Raw genomic sequence first — 21,701 nt, 5'->3', positions numbered from 1 at the left:
AATAGCCAGGCAGGCCCAAAATTGTTCAGATTCATGAAAGTTTGACACCCCTTGGTCATTGTGTTTGTAAACATTTTAAGTTTTGGTGGCACCAGCATATGTTGGGATACCCAGCGAGTCACTGTAATTTATATGATGGGACCCTAGATCCAACTGTGACACAGACTTCATGAAGATAACATTCTGTTGTTCTGGGCAGTTCAATGGACATATAGTTCTACCCGGGCCTAAGTCCGATGAAGCCCTGAACCAAAGCGCAACCGTGGATCTACGTCATGAAGCTAACCCTGATGAGTAGCTTATAGGAGCTTCAACTCCTTCAACTCCTTTCGTTATCACGGCATCGTGATCGTTGGTCAACAAGGGCTGACACGCATGTACAGTATTATTAATCCACCAATGCCGTTCCTAGCCAGTAAATAAATGTCTCGGATGATGATCCGATTAATAGACTCTCATGGCGCTCATTTGGCTGTAACTACCTTACCTACTATCTACCGAAATCATACCCCGCCCGAAGCCGCAGACGTTGGTGGGGTGCTATGATGAGCTGTAGGTCACGGAAAGGCACGACGATAAAGAGCTGGAGTTTAAGAGTCACATCTCCGAAACAAATCCTTTCCGAGGAACTATAAAGAGCTTGACCCCTCCAACTTCCATTTACCTGTAGTCTTGAATCAAATTTAAACACCAACAGACACCATCAACCGTCGCAATGCCCCTCGTAACCCAGAACGTCAAGCCTCGTGTTATCCTGGGTCTAATGACCTTTGGACCCCCTGGTAGTGAACAGCTCGACGCGCGTATCTTTGACCCTGAAACTTACAACAAGGCTCTTGACCTCTTTCAAAGCAAGGGTTACAACGAAGTCGATACTGCCCGCATCTATGTTGGCGGCAAACAGGAGGGCTGGACTGGCTCGCAGACCAACTGGAAAGAGAGAGGACTTACTGTGGACACAAAGGTCAAGTATCCCGCTCAGCCTGGCGAGAACACATACGACAAGGTCATCGAGTCGGTTGAGACCAGTCTGAAGGAGCTGGGAACTGACTGCATCGATGTGAGTGGCATGTCCCGATAAGCTTAGTTGTATGCACTAACACGCCCATTAGCTGCTCTACCTCCATCGTCCTGACCGCGGCACTCCTTTCCAGGAAACCCTCGAGGCTATCAACAAGCTACACAAGGATGGAAAGTTTGTCAAGTTCGGTATCAGCAACTTCACAGCGTACGAGGTCGCAGAAGTTGTCATGATTTGCAAGTACAACAACTGGGTCCGGCCCACGGTCTACCAGGGCATGTACAACTGTCTCACCCGTTCTATCGAGGCAGAGCTCTTTGTGGCATGCAGGAGATACGGCCTCGACATCGTTGTGTATAACCCAATCGCCGGTGGTCTCCTTTCTGGCAAGATCAAGTCGATGGATATCAAGCCCGAGAGCGGCCGTTTCTCTGATCAGAGCAAGATTGGTACCGCATATCGTCAGCGATACTTCAGAGAGAGCACTTTCAAGGCTCTGAAGGCTATCGAGGAAGCTACCGAGAAGAACGGACTGAGCATGCTTGAGACAGCGTTGCGATGGATAATCCACCACTCCGGACTCAAGGTCACAAATGGCAACGATGGAATTATCATTGGTATGTCCAACATCCAGCAGCTCGAACAAAACCTTGAGCTCGTTGAAAAGGGACCTCTGCCTGATGAGGTGGTTAAGGCACTTGACCAAGCATGGCTGTATTCCAAGGCAGATACGGCCAACTACTGGCACGGGGATTTGGAGTATACATATGATGTGCACGAGGCTTTGTTTGGTGCGTCGGCCAAGTAAAATAGCAATAGGCAGAAGTAATACAGAGCTTGGCATAGACCACCTAGAGACCTGAATACAAACTCACATGCTGTCAGTCACTTTTGTTGGTGGCATGGTGATACCGCTCACAAAGTTTGTCTTGGGTTTGGGGGCGCGTGGAGAGAATGCAGAGGGCACATGACCGAAGGCGTCATTTGTTTGCAGGACAAGATAAGAGCAAGGTAGCATCTAATGCAATCAGATCTTACAGAGAGATCCAAGAGACAGGTCAAAACCTGCTGTAGGTAACAAAGTAGTAATATCACTTTGTACCACGCATAAGCTTATTCCCGCACGTGGGAGCAGAGAGTTTAATCTCAGTTGTGAGTGAGGACTTTCAACGGTTAACGGTAACTTATTCGCCGTAACCTTTCACCTGTAACCGCGATAACCTCACTGAGTCGCTAGCAACAAACTCTCCTACCAAACGGCCATGATTCTACCTAAAAAAATCACCTCATGGTTTAACATTCTTAGCCCTGTTCTCCAGTGGGTGGATTCCAGGTTCAACAATGACGAACCCCCCTGCCCCGTGCCATTACAACCCCCCGCGCTGTTGATCCCCTGCGCTACAGCGGAGTAAGCCCCCTGCAAAATCGGGGTCTCGAGACCCGCTTGTCTCCGCCCCGGACCATCCATGGCTGTTTTTCAACACCACCTTTACATACCACGGATCCAATACCACGCCTCGATTTGCCAAAAAGACCAAACCCGGTGCTGCGCCAAAATCAGCTAAGCCGTTTCACTCCTTTATCGCACCCCTCGCCTATTGTATTCGTAATTTTGTCGTGGTTTTTTTTCTTGTATCTTTATATAGAAGTACCCCTTCCCTTCCCTCTCCCTTCATGCCTCGGCGTGATACCAGTGACCAAGAAGTCCGCCTTCTGCAAGGTCACAATCGATCGTCTACAGACTCGGATTCTTCCACATCATCTAGCGACGATACCACATGCGAACCAGGTCCATCTTCGACTGCCAGAGCAAACATTGTTGGCGCCCGTGGCACCGCCGACCATCCGAGCGACGCTTCCGATCTTGACACGAAACGCCACGATCCTAAGAATACAAAGATTCATAGTGACAGCGAGTGGTTGGAATTGGACAATATGGATCCCAATGACCTTCGTCGTCCAAATTACCATCGTCATGGCGATGGTAAGTCTGGAACTCCTCTCCTTTACAAGGAAGATGACCCAGAGCGTGGCCGCGCTGGTTACTCGCCTCCTAATGATGGATCAAAGGGGTCAAGGGAGTCCAGCGAAGACGATCTCCCATATCATCCCAGAGAATCAATGGGAAGACCAAGTCTCAGTCGACGATCAACAATGCGCAGTCGAAGCCCTCAAACTGCTGCCGCTGCCGCCGAAGATTCGACCAAGAAGAGGTACACCTACGCAGGATTCTTCCTCATCATCAGTCTAATCGCATTCTGCGTCCAGACAGAACTGAGCGCATACATCCAACACGACCTTGGCTGGGACAAGGCTTATTGTATGATGTACTTCACCCACGGTTCTTGGATCGTGTTATGGCCAGTTCAGCTCCTTATTTTGCGCTTCCAGAAGCGCGATGTACCCTGGCCAGTATTCTGGAAGCGACATAAGCAGCAATTACGCACCACCGCGATTATGATCGAAAAGCAGACCTTGGATGTATTTCATGTATCGATTCAGCATCGCGCGAGGCCCGTTCGCTATTTTGTTCGATTCACTGCCATCATTACCTGCTCACTGACCGTCGCTGGTTTGAGTTGGTACATTGCCGTTAGTCTGACAACGCCATCGGATCTGACGGCCATTTACAATTGCTCCGCCTTCTTCGCATACGTATTTTCCGTTCCACTTCTTCGCGAGCCCCTTCGACTCGACAAGTCGGTAGCTGTTCTGATCGCCATTGGCGGTGTCCTCGTCGTTGCTTATGGTGACACCAAGGAGGGAGGCGAGAGTGTCGAGGCCGGAAACCGATTCCTTGGCAATCTCGTCATTGGTGTTGGCTCAGTCTTGTATGGTCTGTACGAGGTCTTGTACAAGCGCTATGCTTGCCCACCCGAGGGCTGTTCACCTGGTAGGGGTATGATCTTTGCCAACACCTTCGGTTCTCTGATTGGGCTCTTCACTCTCACTGTGCTCTGGCTTCCTCTTCCAATTCTCGACTGGCTCAACATTGAAAAGTTCGAGATTCCAGATGCTTCTACGTGCTGGCTCATTCTCCTCGCGGTGCTTTCCAATGCCACTTTCAGCGGTTCATTCCTTGTTCTTATCTCGCTGACTTCGCCCGTTCTGTCATCGGTGGCTGCGCTGCTCACCATCTTCATTGTGGCCATTGTGGATTGGATGATTACCGGAGAGCCTCTGAGCTTTGCCGCCATTGTTGGAGGCGCCATGATCATTGTCGCATTCTTGGGTCTGACTTGGAGCACGTATCGAGAGATGAAGGAGCATGCAGCGAGGGAGCCTGTCCCAGACTTTTCGGATAGCGACAAGGATGGCGACATCGATAGTGACGAAGATTAGACTTTGTGTATTCAACATGGCGTTTTGGGATTAATGGAATGGCTTGGAACTAGGTTATGGCGGCGTGTCTATTATGTACAGACTCGACCGGCTGCTTTGTGCATTTAGAGGCGTTTGTGTCTGGATTTAGGGTTCATCTACAAGAAGCCTGGGAGGCTGAAGATTCACAAAGGAACTTGCTATTTGGACCTGCATAGTTGTGGATGGGTGATAGATTTCATATTCTACCAAGATAGAGCATCATATGGATAAATGATAATCAAAGTCATCCGCAACAGTGTTCTATCTTTTGAATCCCTTCCTTTGTAGCTGAGTTGAAACCCAGATTCGTGGGCTTGTTGGAATTGGAGCAATATCCCAACAGTGCAAATGAATCCGCAGGGCAATCATAGAATTGTTCGATGCCCTATAAGCTTAGGTATTATAAGATGCTGCCCTCTTAATCATAAAGTTGACCTCTGCCAAACTTTTGGTCGCATGACTACGACTCTTCCGCCATGATTTGTTCTTCAGTATTTTGAATATCACCCTTGACAAAAACACCTTCGCTTTCTTCTCTCCACCCATTTGATCCATTGATATGGCCATCGTAAGTATTCATCTTCCATACTCCTTCGGCAGGTTTGTCACCCGTCTCGAACACCTTCAATTTCTGCCAGCCCGGTTGAGGAACAGGTTGCAGCATCTGACGCACAAGCAATGCGTACGACGTGTCGCACTCAAGCCACAAGTCGGAAAGAATCACGTGAGAAAGACTACTGCTCTCCCAGAAGTCACGACTCTTGGGCATCAGCTGTACAAAGAGATGCTCCACGGGTGGGCAATTAGGGATGAGATGGTCAGTAATATGCTGAGAAAGGGGGAACGTGGCGATGTAGGATAATGAATGAAGGTTTGCACATAGAGCATCGAAAGAGGGATCCGAGGCGTCAAAGACTGCAGGAAGAAGGGTGGCTGCCGAGTAGTGAAAGAATTCATAGGTTGAATAGACTGGGGCGAAGGATCCCTCATTGACGAGGATTGAGCTCCAGTCTCTGATATGGAACAAGTCACAGGGGATGCGATTCGTTGGCCCCGGAATGTGAGAAGGCAGAACCTGTACTCTTTTAGACTCTGCAACATTTCGTGATGGTCGTGATAATGATAGAACATAGTAGCCGCAGTTGAAAGCCCAGTGATTCGTCAAGTCGACAGTTCGGCTCAAGAGCGAAGCGAGAATGTCTACTGAGCTGATCATGGTGATTCTCAAGGGATCAATGACATCAAAGATAGTATGCCAAAGCCAGTTGTTGTCCCAAACACACTGTGCTCTGTCTTCCTCAGTCCTTGTGTCACTGCCCTCTGCGTTTCGGTCCTCTTGATTCAGAACAGACCATAACGAATTCCAAGATATGGGCGTCTCCGGCTGACGAGATACAGGAGGCAGAACACCCCAGAATTGGCCATCGGGATATCGATTCTGGCCTGATCCGAGAGGAGTATCGACCAGGATAGTGAAGTGGTCAACGGAGGATGAGAGGTTCTTCCTTTGGATGAAGTCCAGGACCTCAATTTGAGACGCAATGTCTTGTGCGACTGGCTTGTTGAATCGCCAAAACGGCCAAACGACATAACGAAAGAGTATTTTCATCACAGAGCTTCTCCAGAGACGACATACCAAAGAAGCATTCTTGAGGGGTGTATGTGGACCGGATGATACTGGCCTGGTGAGCTTCGCAGGATCAAGGTAAATGCGCCTTTGTAGATCAGATTCGGAGTCAAGGAAGCTGAGGATGTGAGCCACGAGCTCGTTTGGAAGATTCTGCATGTTTAGCGAGGCCGTTACTCAGTCTCGAAAATTGTTTGTTTGATTGCGGCCAAAACGAAAAGAAAAGAAAAAAAAAAAAAAACAGGTTGGAGTTGCATTTGGGAGAGTCAGGTTTCTGCAAGCCGTTGTTTATAAGGAGTACCACTGACTGTACGACCTGATGACGGACTAGGATTACCCCACGTCACGTCACCAATAACTTCGGATACAGTGCAATCAACTCGGATTCGCTTGGACATCCCGGGAACAATGATAATCTGATTGGGTGTCTGCAGATCGAGACTGCATATCAAGAATTCTGTAAGTCTATAGTGGTAGCTAGGTACCTAACAGACGCTAGAATGCAACTTGTGAGCTGAGCTAGCCTATGAAAAGACTGATTGGAGTCTTGCAGACACATATACATCAGTGATAATGTGCATATGCTGCTATCCATGCAAGGATCCAAACGTATACTAACATTAGTCGGACGTATCAAGTGTTTGCTAGTGACTACAAGGGATTGTTTATGCCCTCCGTTCCCTACGGCTACCAGAATGCAAACGGCAGACTGTGCAACAAAAACCGCCTTTTGAAGCTTGTTTATTGCAAGCATCCGTCTTTCTTTTACTTTAGCTTGTCACTTCGACATATTCTAACAATCCTTTGTCCTTTGAACATGCATGAAAGGGACGTTGTATTTCCTATGATAGGGTGAATAACATATACTCAATGGTAATCATTTAAGAACTCACATGAAACATAAGAGTCAGAGATATATTACTATATGATTGCTTCAATTTACCCCTTTTTGTCAAATCGAGTCCTTGATGTATGAGCCACAGCGCATAGGGACATCAATGTTGTGTTCCTGTGCGGTCCGTGTCCGATACAAACGAGTCTAGGTATCTATGTACAAATTGACATTAGATGTTGATAGTTGCTTGGAGAGGTGAGTTACCTGATTTGCAAAATAGTTGCCTAGGATAAGAGACTCTACTCTTTCTTGATCTTGTCTCTGTCCTGACCCCCAGTAACTTGTCAAGCAGGAAAATAGAGGTAACTCAACTCCATTACACATACACTTGATGAGTTTTGTAAAACTTAGGATATTCTTTACAAGATGAAAGATGTTTATGATGAGGCAAGCAAGGGAAGTTAATTTTTCTCAGAGAATCTGCTCCTTCCGTTTGTTCCGTTTCTTGTTTTCTCTCCTTGCCTTCCTTCGATTGCCAGCCCTTGACAGGTACACGGCAGTGTCACTCTTTGCTGCCTCAAACTCTGCAATAACTGCCTGGGCTTCTTATAGATGACTACCTGCACGATCCCTCCCTCACTCCCTTAGCATAAGGTACCCATTGCATTACCAACGTTCAAAATGGTGGCGATTTTCGAGGACAGCCTGGATGTCTTGCTGGCAGGGGATCTCTCTGATTTTAGGGAAAAAAGAGCTGCTATCCTCGCGCCGGCCTACAAATCATATCTCATATCCTCAGATTTTCGCAAAGACTCACCCCGTCCCTCGTCGACATACCTGCTTCCATCATCCGAGGTTGTTGTCTTGATTTCGCGTTGCCCTGAGACTGGAGCAGCGGTCGACCTATACATCACCAAGGTATCAGACACCTTTGCGGAGAACTTCATAGGATACTGCCCCGAAGAGAAATGTGTGGTTTTCAAGGGTGAGACAGGGTTGATAGAAGACTTCATAGACTTTATCGAGTCAGTCGCCGGTGGAAAGGAAGTCACGATTGTCCTGAAGGCTCCAGAACAAATTCGAATGCCTCTTGGCGGACTAGAACATGGCCTCGAGTATGAGGAATTCGTGGCTCGCGTCGAAATTCTCGAGTGCGCTTTATGGATTGGAAACTCACCAAGCGGTATGTACTCCTCCTCTCCCTGTGCAAGCAAAGAAGAGGCTCTCAGCACTGGGGGGTCAGAAGTCCTCAGAGAAAGTGCTACTCAACTCCTTGTCATTTTCCTGACTTGTTCTCGATCACCCAAGACTGAGCCTCAATCTTCACGATACTTTTTAACTGTTGCGGATCTATTAACACTGATATGCTAACTTTGTTTGAAGAACAGGAAGAAGGTGGAATCCATTTCAACGAACTTGCTGCAGGTCCTAAACTCTCGGAGTCGATCACATCTAACCGAATGCCAACATCCGACTATGTCAATATCACAAATGGCAGCAGTCTCAGTAACGAAGAGCCGTCAAACATAAACTCGACCAACGTCAGGAGCCCACCGACGGATGCCTCATCTCCTTTATCCGAGCCTCCATCGTCTCTTTCGACCGACGCTCCATCATCTCCTCTTTCTGACCCTCCATCTGATATCGATGAAATTTCATTACACAACTGGGACGACTCCGATGAATCATCGTCTTCCCCGTCTTCCTCGTCTGAGGGTGCCGAGACCCCTCCCTCGCTTAGAGAGTGGGAATAAAAGTCGATGTCAAGCTCAGTTGGAACGAAACAGAAAGGCTGCCGAAACAGAAGGGGGGTTGGACGATAACCATCTCACATGTACAAAATGAGCTATTGTAGGACGGCTAGCTTAACGTGCTACTTTTTGGTCGGAGTAACGGCTTGTCAATCGGGTTCTTCAAGCTGTATTATTTCCAGAAAGCCTGACCAAAAGGAGCAAACCGCATGACTAGGTTAGGGTCGCGAATTATCATTCAATTACTTCACATCATAGCATTGCAAAGAATAAAATTGAAGTGAAAGCAATTAAGCTCTATGTTCATTCATGTGTAGTGTAGTGTAGTATCTAGGTAGATTATGTGTAAGATCGTAGTCTAAACGCCAACCAATGCCAAGTATTAAACCCATAGTTCTAAGGAGGGAAAGAATAAGAGTGTCCGCTATCCAGAAAGTTTCATATGCATCTCATAAAAATCGTAGAGTTGCGCCGTTTAGTTCTTGAGACCGCAGTCGGAAGGCTTGGCGTGGTAGACCTGGGCGTTGATGCGGCCGAGCTTGACAGCCTGGCCGTTTGTGAGGGCGTTCATGGCATCGAGGCCAATGTTGAAGCCAGAGGCAGCGTGGTCGATAGCGAGGACGTTGATCTTCTTGCCCTTGTACTCGAGGCGGTAGCAGCCACCACAGTTGGCAGAGTTCCAGCCCTCGATGATGTTGACACCACCGACGTACTTTGTAGGGACGTTGCCCTGAGTCTTCCAGCCATACTTGGTGATGAGGCCGTTCTTGCCATCAGAGCAAGAGACAGCGGTCATGGGGCGAGACTTGTCATCGTAGCCAGTGTCGTAGGAGACTGAAGGTAATGTTAGTGACTGAAGGTACAACAGAGAATAGTGTGAATAGACTCACCAGTGGTGGCCGAGACGGCGGAGGTAAGAGCAAGAGCAGAGAGGACACCGGACAGCTTCATGTTGACGGTTGTTGTTGGGTTGTTTGTGTGTAAGTGAAGAGGAAAAGTAGTGGTGGTGGTGTTGAAGAGTGTTTGGCTGGAAGCTCGAAGAGGATGAGAGTGGTTAATTGTTGTTGTTGAGAGTGATGATACAAGAGAAGAATAGGAATATGGACGAGACTGAGGGCTCTTCTTATACTTGAGTTCTCACAACGATCTCCAAGAAATCGAACGAACGAACGAACCATGCATCTAACGTTACCCATCACGGCCCTCGGGTGATCAGCCTCTCCACAGCCAAATCGAGAACACCATCGGGAAGGCTGGAGGCTGGACAAGCCTAGATTGTCTCCATATAGCGTCCTAGCTGGCATTGAATGGCAGATGGACTATCACATCCCGGCCGAGAGGGTACCCAAGCTACCCAAGCTCCATTCGTATCAACCGTCTCTCGGTGCCATCGCTGCCAAAATTGGCTTTAGCAACGGATGCCAGAGCAAGGCTAGGCCACGCCGTATGCTATTTCGAGGGGCGGATACAGAACCTAAGGTAGAGCCTAAAGGGTAGGACGTGGCGTGGGTGCGGAAAGGTGGCTCGCATTACAGTTGAGTTGACTATAGACAGGCCCAGAACCTAAGATCCAGAATATTTCCCGTCGTACAGGGGTGTAGGGGTTGATTTCTGCCGTTCATGGTCCCCATTTTGTGGCATTGTGGGGTAACGTTAGGTTGTTTTTGGTCAGGAATATCTCGTATTCTTGAGCTCAGCTTGAAGCTAATGTCGTCCTGTGAACAGCACGACGTAACGTAGCTCCAGCGCATTGAAGAGGCTCGGGCTCACTAAGATCTGTAATATCATAGTAAGGCTACAGTATACTGAGGCTATCATGATGACCTTGTTGCGGAATGGCCGGGTCAGAACTTTAGCCTTAATTTGGTAATGCTTTATTACTGTTGAAGCTTCAATATTGAATAACTACCTTAGTGCCACGGATTAGGATATCACCTCGTTCGATCACCGTGCCGAGCCGGTGATCCTATGACCTCACCGCCGAATAGCTGCATTGTCTATTCACGACTAGTCACGTCTTTTCAACAAGCATGACTGATCTCAAGGGTCCTGCCTGTCTATCTCAGACTAGTCTTGCTCGTATTCCTCCCTGCGTTGTCGACGCATCAAAGAAACCGTGAATAACTGGAAGCCCAAAGAGGAATTAATTGACAGTGTGGTCTGAGCTATTGACGTTGTATTGCATCGTGAAAACAACAAAAACACCAGGCCAAGAACATCGGATTGTGGATCGATGATAAAAACTCCGCAAATGGGAGTTTTAGCAACATGGATGATCCCACGGAGCATCGAGAGAACACGAGAATTTGAACGTCATGGGCTCAGCGATCTAGCTGGACAAAAAGACCTCAAGGATCCATTCTTTGCTCAAGACTTCAAATGCCGGAATTTCCGGTACTGGTGCAGTTACGAGACGGGATCCAGGATCGATCTGGTCCTGTCCTGCTCGTATCCGAAAAGTGAATCCAACGTGAGAACCCGTGATGCACTATTGGCATTGACATCATGGTGGTGAGATGCTAATCGAGGTTCTGTGCTATTTTGGGATATGGAGCTTGGATGTTCTGGAAGCCTCTGAGTAGTGGGCTGTCGGCATAGCCGGTTGGGTTAGTAGGTAGGTAGTTAGGGGTCGCACGGTTGGCCACTTGTTGACGGAAAACACCATCGAAATGCTAAAGGCTGGGAATGTGTCATTTATTGAATACGTCCATGAGACAGTTGATCCAAAATACTAATAGTGCATATCACTTGATTTAGAATGTCGGATCATGAGAAACAAATCGCCCAGAGACGGAATCGTCAATCTGACTTAGACAAGGCATGCCGGTTTGCACAGCAGCGGACTTACTAAAGCCAAGCAATGCATACACAGGTGATGGATTTCTACAATCCTCAAGACATCTCTACTAAGCAAGCTGAGTCCCACAAACATACATGTCACAAACAATGCGTTGGGCAGAGACAACGGTGCAACATCGTATCCGTTAACGTCAGATATAGAGGATCAAACTGAGCCTCACAAAGGAAGCCAAGGATTAAAACAGTGGCTCTTCTCGTATCTAAAAACTCCGTCATGGTAACAAACATACCCATTCCTTATGCATAATGGCTCAGATAAGATTATCACCATCACAGACTTATAACCCGATAGCCCGAAGCAAACCACTCAGATGTTGGATTCCAGCGCAGCTCAGACCATTCAATGTCCATATTTAGCAATCAGAATAAAGCACTTCGGCCTTCAGTAAACTCTCTTATCGACCAATAGATAGAAAAACCCGCCGCAACAGTCCTGGACTGAAGAGCCAGAGTATTTTACCCCGCCAAATGCCATTCACTCTGCTGATAATTGAAGCAAATTTTCAGTAAAGAAGACCTAGTCTATCCGTAGGGCGCCCAAACCGCATGTTTTTTTGCTCATGTGGTGGAGAGCTCCGTCATCGGGGAGATTTTGACCATCATGTCAGTCACAGTAATAGACAAATTCCACTATCGGCCAGACTTCCTCTGATGTGACATTTCATTCTTGAATCTGCAATTCGAATTCCTCTGCCGTGAGAAGTCGGATAAAAAGGCGTTGGAGTTGTACTAGCCCCGATTTGCTTTTGCTTCGCGCCGTTAGACCCTCTCCTCGCTGGGTATCTTGTCTCAAAACTTTCCTCCAAGTAACAAGCTCCAGTTCCGAACTTCGGCATACACCACAGCAAGCAAGCAGTAGCAGCAGCAGCAGCAGTCATGGAATCATTCATCGTCAAGACCCCCAGCTCCAGCGCAAACATTGGTCCCGGCTTCGATGTCATTGGCCTTGCTCTGTCCGTCTACCTTGAGCTTCACGTAACCATCGATCGGTCAAAGACAAAGTCCGAGCATCCACTCAACTGCAAGATCACCTACGAGGGAGAGGGCGAGGATGAGATTAGCCTTGACCCCCAGGTCAACCTTATCACGCGTGTAGCGCTCTATGTCCTACGCTGCAACGACCAGAGGGCGTTCCCTGTTGAGACCCACGTGCATGTCAAGAACCCTATCCCTCTAGGTCGTGGCCTTGGTAGCTCAGGTGCCGCTGTTGTTGCTGGTGTTGCTCTGGGTAAAGAAGTTGGAGGATTGAAGCACCTCGACAATGACCGACTATTTGACTACTGTCTCATGATTGGTAAAACTTACCCTCGGATCGACTCATTTACACGCTAACCGCAATTCCAGAGAGACATCCTGACAATGTCGGAGCTGCCCTGTACGGAGGTTTCGTCGGAACATATCTCAAGCCCTTGACTCCCGAAGACGTTGCCCGAACCGAAATTCCGCTTAGCGAAGTTCTACCTGCGCCGGCTGGAGGTGAGGACACTGGCAAGAAGCCGCCGAACCCTCCCAACGGAATTGGTCACCATATCAAGTTCCCATGGGCCAAGGAGATCAAGGCTGTTGCTATTATCCCTGATTTCCAGGTTGCTACACATGCTGCACGAGGGGTGCTACCTGCGAACTACACTCGTCCCGATGTGGTATGCCATACCCCGAGAGTCTGGTTATGATGAAGCTAATTCACGGCCTTAGGTCTTCAACCTGCAGAGAATTGCTCTTCTGCCCGTCGCCCTGGGCCAGTCCCCTCCCGATCCCGAGCTCATCCATCTTGCCATGCAAGACAAGATTCACCAACCCTACCGTCAGACTCTTATCCCCGGTCTGACCGAGATCGTCGAGACAATGTCCCCAAAGACTGACGAAGGCTTCCTCGGTGTCTGTCTATCTGGCGCCGGTCCTACCATTCTGGCTCTTGCCACGCACAACTTCGAGGCTATCGCCGCCAAGATTATCGCCAAGCTGCGAGAACACAACGAGAAGAAGGATCTGCCGTGCCAATGGATGGTGCTTGAACCCGCTGAGGGTACCCATGTCATCCGCTCATGAGTATGAAATCGTGAGAACAAATACCATGAAGGGAATCAAGATGACCGCCCGACTAGAATCGTGGCTGGGATTGCATAGACATGTGTATCACGTAAAAGGAATTATGTTTGGCTGGCAAGTTTCTGAGGAACGAGGATAGAGGGTCACGCCCAGGCATGGAGTATGTGAGAACGATTCAATGAAAATAACGCAATAAAAGGGAAATTTAGATATACAATTTAATTCGAATTATGAAAATGGCAGGCGAGCTAGATATATTGTATGTGTGAAGTCTTGAAACCAGTCTACTTAACTTGCATCGTGGTTATTAGGGTGTTCCACAAAGGTAGGACATAATATCATCATAAAATATATATTTGATCAGAATAGACTTGAAAATCCTTCCTCAATTACCAGTTTCCAGCAATGCTGGTATTCCGTCCTCTGAGGAATGAATATCGGCCGAATATCTCGTGTGGTCGTGTGGCTATAGGTTAGTTCCGTTTTGGCATCTGGGAAAAGCCATTGGCGTTGCACTTCGGCATGCTATATTGTTCAGAGTATCCGTAGTTTTAGTTAGCTGTTCAATACTAGCAGCTGAAAATTGATATTTGATTAAAATAGCGGGAATTCGATCTGATTTATAAACACTGTGAGGTCTGTTTGATGGGATGTTCAGAAGTTAGTAGATGTAAGTAGGCTTCCTTTCCTTGTACAACCATTGGCTAAAGTAAACACACAACAACACACAACCACTTCATGATTCTATCAACCGAGCCGGAAACTATCCCGTTGTTTTCCAGATTGGGGGAAGGTTTCCACCGATCTCGGCGGGTGTTACCATATTTCTGTCTCGATAGGCCGAACCATTACCCTTCCCCAACTCCAAGACTAGAATTTCGCTGTAACTTACCCCGAAGAACCGAGGTTTGGGTTGCATGACGGCAAATGCGTGCTTATAATAAACAATGTCCTCAGCGAACCCCTCACGAGTTGATAATTCCTCTGTTCTTCTCAATTCATCTGTGACATAGAAATCACTGCCACCAAAAATGTCTGCTCCTCCGCCCAAGGGTATCTACGTGCCCGTTCCCACGTTCTTCGCTTCCAAGAAGACTGCCAACTACAACGCTGTTACCCCTCCCATCGATATTGAAACACAGGTCGCTCATTCAGTCTTCCTGGCCAAGAATGGAATCAAGGGCCTAGTCGTCCTCGGTAGCACAGGAGAAGCTGTTCATATTCACCCTAGAGATCGCCACGCCATTCTTAGTGGTATCAAGGCTGGTCTTGAGAAGGAGGGTTTCAAGGATTACCCCATCATTGCGGGCACAGCGACAAACAGCGTCGAAGAGACTGTTGAACAACTCAAGGATGCTCAAAAGTCGGGTTCCCAATGGGGATTGTGCCTCGTTCCTGGGTACAATGCCGGTGCAGTTACACAAGAGGGTATCATCCAATGGTTTACTGCCGTTGCTGACCAAAGTCCCATTCCTGTCATGATGTAAGTCGTCTCGACCCAATCATACCAAAACCCCGGACTAACCAGATCGCTCAGCTACCATTACCCCGGAGTCTCAAACAACGTCAAAGTTGCACCTTCGACATATGCCACGCTTGCAAAGCACCCTAACATTGTCGGCTGCAAGCTCTCTCATGGAGATGTCTCGGTAGCCGCGCAGGTTGCTTCCAACCCATCCATCGATCACAGCCACTTCCACTGTTTCACAGGCCTCGGACAACAGCTCCTACCTGTCATCTCAGTTGGCTTTGCCGGTGCCATTGATGGCTCAGCGGGATTCTTCCCCAAGTCACTGGTGCGACTCTTCGAGCTGTCGTCCAAGACCCAGCCTACAGATGCTGAGATCCAGGAGCGAAGACTGCTGCAGTTCAAGGTTAGCTCAATGGAGGAGCTTGTGGTCAAGTTTGGTACTGTGGGCATCAAGGATGCTATTAGCAGACTGAGAGGCTTTGGGGATACAGACGGTACGAGGTTGCCGCTCGTGGGTGGTATTCCTGGTGGTGATGCTGAGTGGGCGAAGTGGAAGGGAGTCATTGACGCAGTTGATGAGGTTGAGAAGTCACTATAAGCACTTAAAAGTATAGAATAAAGAAGAGCATAAACTTCAAACACGAGGTTCAGAATCAGTGGACAAACCAACTTTGAATTGTGTGATTTTACAACATCATGTTGTTAATACCATAGCATCTCACACGCCCCTCTCATCTTCATAGATTCAGATTTTCCATCTTGTTACTATCAATAACTGGGCGAATGGTTTAGTGGTATAATACTCCCTTAGCATAATTCGACCGAATAATCTGGGAGTGGTCCAGGGTTCGATTCCCTGTTCGTCCATTGCAGGTGGTTAGATTCCACCATATATCCTCTTTTTGCAATTCAAGCAACTTCATCTTTTTGTCAGTCCAACTGTAGAGGTGCCTGTTGTGATGCTATTCGAGACGAGTGCTTCTGATAGTAATCCTGCTTCTTACCGTGCGGTAAGCTGACGTGTGATGTATGGTATGGATAGAGACGCTGTCATGTTCTATATCTTGCAGTATCTTGCATGCTGAATGCTCACCGCGTCAGATTGCAACGTCGCAAGCAAGCTAGTATAAAGCTGCCGAGACCTTCTTGTTGTCATGCTATAACGCTCCTGTTCTCTGCCTGTTATTCTCTAACAGGATAATCTATTTGTGCTTGACTTTCTCAACATTTTCATCGCTTACACAACTCGGCCGAGTCGCGTTCCCACCAAAACTCCCGTGCCTCGGCTCCTTCAATTCTTAATCGATAGTGGCATATCGCAAAAGAGCTTTGAACTTTTCAAGGGGGGCAACTAACTTCAGGGCCTTGGACACTCACTAATACCTACGGCATCCTCGGCGTTCGTCACAAGCTTCCTTGATTGGCAAATCTCTGTCGCACGAGATTGGGCGGGTTTTAATTAACCGCGTTCGGTTGAGATAAATACCGGGTGAATCCCATTCTTCCAATCCCTCAGGGTTGTCGCAAACACCACAGTCGACTCACCATGGCCGGCGCAAATAAGAAAATGTTTGGGCTTTCCCATGTGGTGCCTGTCATTATGCCTCTTGCTCTAGGTTCTGCTGGATATGCTGCCTATCGGGTCAATTGGGGTCCTCTGATTAAGGCTTTCCTTACAGGACCTGGCCGCACGTCGCGAATCCTGTTGCTGCTGTTCTTTGTGTTCAACTGGAAGAGCATGCCCTTTGCTTGGACTGTAAGTCTCAATGGTCTCTCCTGGCCTTGGTGTAACACCCTGACACTCTATAGTACCGAGTCTTCTATGTGATCTTCTACCATACCTTCTGGCGCAAATCGCCTAATCTTGGGCCCGAAGCCCTCTTCAAACCCATGATCTCTACCACCCACGCCCCTCTTCTCGAGATTGACTACAACTTCCATAAGTCCAACTCGACCTATTTCGCCGATCTCGACGTCTCACGATCTCATCTCGTTACATATCTCTGCCGCGCATCCTATATTACACTCGCCCAAAACAGCAAGACCAAGATTGTCCTAGACCCCAAGACCGATAAGCCCATCAAGGGCCAGATGAGCATCATACTTGGTGCTGTCGAGTGTAGTTTTAAGCGCGAGATTCCTGCGTATAAAAGCTTCGAGATGTGGAGTCGCATTCTATGCTGGGACCGCAAGTGGTTATATATCGTGACACATTATATCCCTAAGGGAGCTGCTAAGCCTACATCATGGCTGGACCCCACGTTCAACAAGGTTTCTGCGCGAGGCCCTCAAGATGCTGCTGGTGGATGGGAGAAGAAGATCTATGCTACGGCCATAAGCAAGTACGTTTTCAAGCTGGGCCGCTTTACTGTGAACCCAGCTATCATGCTCGGCGGCGCCTCTGGTCTGCTACCTGAGCGGCCTGGAGGTTGGACATCTGGTGAACAGCAACTCGGTGATCTTTCTGCTGATGTCTCAGATGTGGATTTGGATGTCCCTGGAGAATGGGATTGGCGACGTGTTGAGGCGCAGCGACGTAAGGGTATGGAGTACGCAAAACACTTCCAGGAGCTCGATAACTTGCATGACTTGTTTGACGGAGGCAAAGAAGGCGCTCTTGGCAAGTTCACACCCTAAATCAAGCGAGATAGAATGTGTCAAACTAGACAAAGTTGGATAAATAGAACTAGAACATATACGTGGGCAGCAACCCATCCTTAGATATAGGGGTTGTATAGAAGGATCATCAGAGCTAGAAGGGAATCAGGGTAGTATCTCGAGTGCTTCATTGGTAGGCACCTTTAATGAATATATGACGTGCTTGAAGACAGGGCCGAAGGCTAAAGGCGTAGACCAGAAGATCATAAGATCTCTCCACCCGTTATCCCAGCTTCAATACCATGCTCAGCGAAGATACGGAAGGAGAATGCAAGATTTTCGAGTAGATTTCTTTGCAAATCATCCATGAGAAACCATGGTAGGTGGGCTACGTTGAACAGAAGGCGTCTCGCAGCCTGAACCAAGTACAATATCACATCGAAACGTCGACAGTTAAAGTTGCAGCTACTATCTATCCTGACATCGATATCCGTTACCTAAACGAGAACTTTGAAGTTTTTCAGTTGACATAATTTGGTGGTCCACAACGTCAGATTTTCTGACTCGGTGCTTGACTCTATGTTTGGTCATCATCATAAAAACTTCAACCCATCTCATCCAAGTTCAGGTCTCTCCCAAAGAGGGGAACTTCCAGCGAAGTTTAGAGTGTAAAAAAGGAAAAGACCGTCACCCAAAGGTCAACGGGATGCCGGCCCCTCGCATCAAGAATGAGCCCCATCGAGTAACCCAGCCTTCGCCGAGCAATCGCATACCTATCAATCTCGACAAAAATCCTCTGCCACCCGATACCACACGCGCGAGCACCAAACGTCTGCCAACCATCAACTTGCCAGACGACTCGTCTGTCTCGAAACCCACCAATCTCTCGGCAGCGGACTCATATCTTCATCCAAGGGGACCGAGAGCGGCACAGAACGCGATTCAGAGCCTTTTAACAAACTGATGTAGCGGAGGGCAGGGCCGGTGAAGGGCGCGGGCCTGGGTGCAGAAGTCAGCCGCTGTGCTTCTATGGCGGCGCGTTTCCGCAAGCTCCGTCGAAACGAAGATGTCCGGGGACTTTCTCCCAAAGCCAGAAAGAATGCGAGACGCTGCGATAAATCGCAGTGTCTCTGTTTGTGAGCTTCGAATGGCGATTTTTTGAGCGAGGGGCGCGGATGAAAAGAAGAAAGAAGAAGGAAAAATCGTTTCCAGCTCAAGTTGAATTTTTATGCACGAAATGGGGCTGAAGTGTGGCGTCATGAATCAGAGCTCCCAGATGTGGCTGTACCTTAGCTTGCTGCCTTTTTTTGTCCGACGCGGGTTGGCCAATCCGAACTTCGCGTTGAGAAGGCTGGGTCGCTGCCTTCGTGCCTGTTTATTCATTCTCAGTACAAAGCTCGCGGCGCAACCAGTTTCAACAGTGCAAACATCAACTCTCTAAAGATCTGTTTTTCATCTGAGATTAGTCGCGTGGCCAGTTGGAAGTTCCGCTCATAAACCACTAAGTTTTTGAGTCTCAGGAGCGGGATCCCAAAGGCAAAAAGACAGAAAAAGTGCCACCAACTGGCTTTCAACTTTCTCTCCTTCAACACACCGCAATCATGTCGACCCTTTTTGGCGGTGCTTCAGCCGCATCAACGACAAGCAACACCGTTGGTGACCTTAAGCAAGATGTCGCACTCTCAGACCCCCCTACCGATACCATCTCCGACCTTTCCTTCTCTCCCGCGCCGAACGGACCTGACTTCCTCGCCATCTCCAGTTGGGATAACAAGGTTCGCATTTACGAGATTGCTGCCAATGGCCAGAGTCAGGGCCGACATGCCTACGAGCACAGCCAACCTGTGTTGAACTGCGACTTCTCCAAGGTACGAAGATATAATGATCGAGCGAAACGAAACGGCAACTGACAAGGTTTCTAGGACGGAACAAAAGTCGTCTCTGCTGGCGCCGACAAGAATGTCAAGGTCTGCGATCTTGCCTCCCAGCAGGACGCCGTTATTGGCACACACGACCAGCCAGTGCGAACATGTCGATTTTTCATGAACGATGGTAACCCCATGGTGGTTTCGGGCTCGTGGGATAAGACGATCAAGTACTGGGATCTTAGACAACAGGGACCTGCGGCAACCGTACAATGCCAGGAGCGAGTTTATACGATGGACGTCCGCGATAATCTCTGCGTTGTCGGCACCGCCGATCGATACATCAATGTTATTGATCTCAAGAACCCTACCAAATTCTATAAAACCCTGCAGAGCCCTCTCAAGTGGCAGACCAGGGTGGTTAGCTGCTTTACTGACTCTGCTGGTTTTGCTATTGGTAGTATCGAGGGTCGTTGCGCTATCCAATACGTCGAAGACAAGGACTCTAGGTACGAAGCCTCTTGAATCTGCATTTCTTGACCTGCTGAGACTAACATATTGCAGCTCCAACTTCTCTTTCAAGTGCCATCGCGACCCCCCCGCCAACAGCGTCACCAATGTCTATGCCGTCAACGATATTTCTTTCCACCCCGTCCATGGCACATTCAGCACTGCTGGTTCTGATGGCACATTCCACTTCTGGGACAAGGACGCCAAGCACCGTCTTAAGGGCTACCCTAATGTTGGTGGCAGCATCACTTCCACAACCTTCAACAAGAACGGTTCCATCTTCGCCTACGCTGTAGGTTATGACTGGGCCAAGGGCTACCAACACAACACTCAGAACTACCCTATCAAGGTGATGTTGCACCCTGTCAACCAGGACGAGTGCAAGCCCAGGCCATCACTCAAGAAGCGATAAAGGATCACACGAATATCAAGAGGACGACGGGCTATAGGGGAGGGAATGGATTTCGTTGGTCGATTAATAGTTAGTTGCGATTATGTACTGTACCACAATTGGTGAAGACTCCAAGATTGATAGGAAAGGGCCGAAAAGGATGGAATGTTGAGTTTGGACCAAAAAGAACAAGGCAATGCAGGTGGTGGTGTTTTACGAGAGATGATACCATAGATGCAATAAAACATCAACACAAACCTGGCATAGTACCCAATGGCATTTAGCCTTTACACATGCCATCATATGGCAACGCAGTGAGATGAGCCCGTAAGCTTGCGGACAAATACGTTGATGATCTGGCAGTCATTATTCACCAGTTACGAAGCTTGAGTTGCAAGGATAACAAAGGATTGGTATTGATTCCAGTCTGCCACTTGGGCTTTCACTTTATCATTGTGTATCGATGTATAAAAAAAGGATGGTTCTTAACCACAGGAGCCTCTTGTAACGGGCCATTAATTGATGCAACCGCACCTTGCTTCGCATAAACAGATTAAAAACGCTTAATAGATCATCAGCTCTCTTTATGAGTAGCTGGCATAACCAGACTCCGCCTTATCGTCCCTTTCGTATTTTCACTTGATTCTTAGTTTTTGCTGAGCGTGCGTCCAGGGAGAATATCCTGGATCATTCCGCCGAAGACGTCTTTGAGAAAGGTACTTCTGTCAGAGTCGTCTGGCTTTGTCTCCTGAGCAGGCTGCTCATGAACAAACTTGACGTCGACGCTGTCCATATTCACGGCATCCATAGTAGCCATGGGAGCACCAGGAACGACGACATCAGGGTCGACAGCGAAGATGACGGGCCGCTTGCTATACAAGTCGGCGGCATCGGACATTGAGCTGTGGTAGGCGCCATAGTTGTCAGGGAGAAGAGGCATACGAGGGAGAGGCTCGTTGAAGTTGGGGGTAGCGTGAATCTTGGGCAAGACTGTGCTGTCGACATGGTTGACAGGAGCACGAGAAGGTGTTGAGGAATGGAAGCTCTGCATCAATGGCCTTCGGCGACCAGAAAGAGATGGCTGAGGAGTAGGGCGGTGGGTAGTCTTTAGACCACGGGACTGGAAGTATTGTTAGTACCAGAGCTGCAACGACTAATTGGAAGAGAAGAAACTCACCTCAGAGTGCTGAGACTGCTCTGAAGAAGCTCCAAGGAGCTCGGCATACTTGGGCATGAGAGCGATACCGGCATGGCGCTGAGACTCGGCCAGAGAGCGAGTGAGCTTTGAGACGGGAGCGGTGATTCTAGGCATTGTGATAGAGTTGGATGTGACAAGATGACAGAGGTTTGTTGTGGTGGTA

The 21,701-nt window shown here is 48.4% G+C and overlaps 10 protein-coding genes across 10 annotated transcripts; 7 read left to right on the top strand and 3 right to left on the bottom strand.

Annotated features, from left to right (window-relative positions):
- Window positions 1–715: 715 nt before the first annotated feature.
- Window positions 716–1,829, top strand: FTJAE_1396 (potassium channel beta subunit; the record flags this gene model as incomplete). Its single annotated transcript, XM_037347151.1, has 2 exons — window positions 716–1,060; window positions 1,113–1,829. 2 exons carry the CDS (start codon window positions 716–718, stop codon window positions 1,827–1,829), a joined length of 1,062 nt encoding a protein of 353 aa, XP_037211481.1.
- Window positions 1,830–2,695: 866 nt separating this feature from the next.
- FTJAE_1395 (DUF6 domain protein) lies at window positions 2,696–4,363 on the top strand (the record flags this gene model as incomplete). Its single annotated transcript, XM_037347141.1, has 1 exon — window positions 2,696–4,363. The coding sequence occupies one exon, from the start codon at window positions 2,696–2,698 to the stop codon at window positions 4,361–4,363; it is 1,668 nt and encodes a 555-aa protein (XP_037211480.1).
- Window positions 4,364–4,844: 481 nt separating this feature from the next.
- Window positions 4,845–6,170, bottom strand: FTJAE_1394 (uncharacterized protein; the record flags this gene model as incomplete). Its single annotated transcript, XM_037347130.1, has 1 exon — window positions 4,845–6,170. One exon carries the CDS (start codon window positions 6,168–6,170, stop codon window positions 4,845–4,847), a length of 1,326 nt encoding a protein of 441 aa, XP_037211479.1.
- A 1,357-nt stretch (window positions 6,171–7,527) lies between these two features.
- On the top strand, window positions 7,528–8,600 carry FTJAE_1393 (uncharacterized protein; the record flags this gene model as incomplete). The annotated part of the gene is made up of 2 exons (XM_037347119.1): window positions 7,528–8,029; window positions 8,230–8,600. 2 exons carry the CDS (start codon window positions 7,528–7,530, stop codon window positions 8,598–8,600), a joined length of 873 nt encoding a protein of 290 aa, XP_037211478.1.
- Window positions 8,601–9,072: 472 nt separating this feature from the next.
- Window positions 9,073–9,548, bottom strand: FTJAE_1392 (rot1 PRECURSOR; the record flags this gene model as incomplete). The annotated part of the gene is made up of 2 exons (XM_037347108.1): window positions 9,073–9,431; window positions 9,488–9,548. The coding sequence occupies 2 exons, from the start codon at window positions 9,546–9,548 to the stop codon at window positions 9,073–9,075; spliced, it is 420 nt and encodes a 139-aa protein (XP_037211477.1).
- Window positions 9,549–12,332: 2,784 nt separating this feature from the next.
- On the top strand, window positions 12,333–13,505 carry FTJAE_1391 (Homoserine kinase; the record flags this gene model as incomplete). The annotated part of the gene is made up of 3 exons (XM_037347097.1): window positions 12,333–12,750; window positions 12,801–13,099; window positions 13,152–13,505. 3 exons carry the CDS (start codon window positions 12,333–12,335, stop codon window positions 13,503–13,505), a joined length of 1,071 nt encoding a protein of 356 aa, XP_037211476.1.
- Window positions 13,506–14,536: 1,031 nt separating this feature from the next.
- Window positions 14,537–15,574, top strand: FTJAE_1390 (dihydrodipicolinate synthase; the record flags this gene model as incomplete). Its single annotated transcript, XM_037347086.1, has 2 exons — window positions 14,537–14,988; window positions 15,043–15,574. 2 exons carry the CDS (start codon window positions 14,537–14,539, stop codon window positions 15,572–15,574), a joined length of 984 nt encoding a protein of 327 aa, XP_037211475.1.
- Window positions 15,575–16,522: 948 nt separating this feature from the next.
- On the top strand, window positions 16,523–17,613 carry FTJAE_1389 (capsule polysaccharide biosynthesis; the record flags this gene model as incomplete). Its single annotated transcript, XM_037347074.1, has 2 exons — window positions 16,523–16,732; window positions 16,786–17,613. The coding sequence occupies 2 exons, from the start codon at window positions 16,523–16,525 to the stop codon at window positions 17,611–17,613; spliced, it is 1,038 nt and encodes a 345-aa protein (XP_037211474.1).
- A 1,562-nt stretch (window positions 17,614–19,175) lies between these two features.
- FTJAE_1388 (poly(A)+ RNA export) lies at window positions 19,176–20,361 on the top strand (the record flags this gene model as incomplete). The annotated part of the gene is made up of 3 exons (XM_037347063.1): window positions 19,176–19,442; window positions 19,497–19,948; window positions 20,004–20,361. The coding sequence occupies 3 exons, from the start codon at window positions 19,176–19,178 to the stop codon at window positions 20,359–20,361; spliced, it is 1,077 nt and encodes a 358-aa protein (XP_037211473.1).
- A 625-nt stretch (window positions 20,362–20,986) lies between these two features.
- Window positions 20,987–21,652, bottom strand: FTJAE_1387 (uncharacterized protein; the record flags this gene model as incomplete). The annotated part of the gene is made up of 2 exons (XM_037347053.1): window positions 20,987–21,460; window positions 21,518–21,652. 2 exons carry the CDS (start codon window positions 21,650–21,652, stop codon window positions 20,987–20,989), a joined length of 609 nt encoding a protein of 202 aa, XP_037211472.1.
- Between the last annotated feature and the right edge of the window lie 49 nt (window positions 21,653–21,701).

The sequence above is a fragment of the Fusarium tjaetaba genome, assembly GCF_013396195.1.
Source record: "Fusarium tjaetaba strain NRRL 66243 chromosome Unknown NRRL66243_c0000026, whole genome shotgun sequence".
Classification (NCBI taxonomy): domain Eukaryota; kingdom Fungi; phylum Ascomycota; class Sordariomycetes; order Hypocreales; family Nectriaceae; genus Fusarium; species Fusarium tjaetaba.
This window is presented reverse-complemented; position numbering and strand designations above follow the sequence as displayed.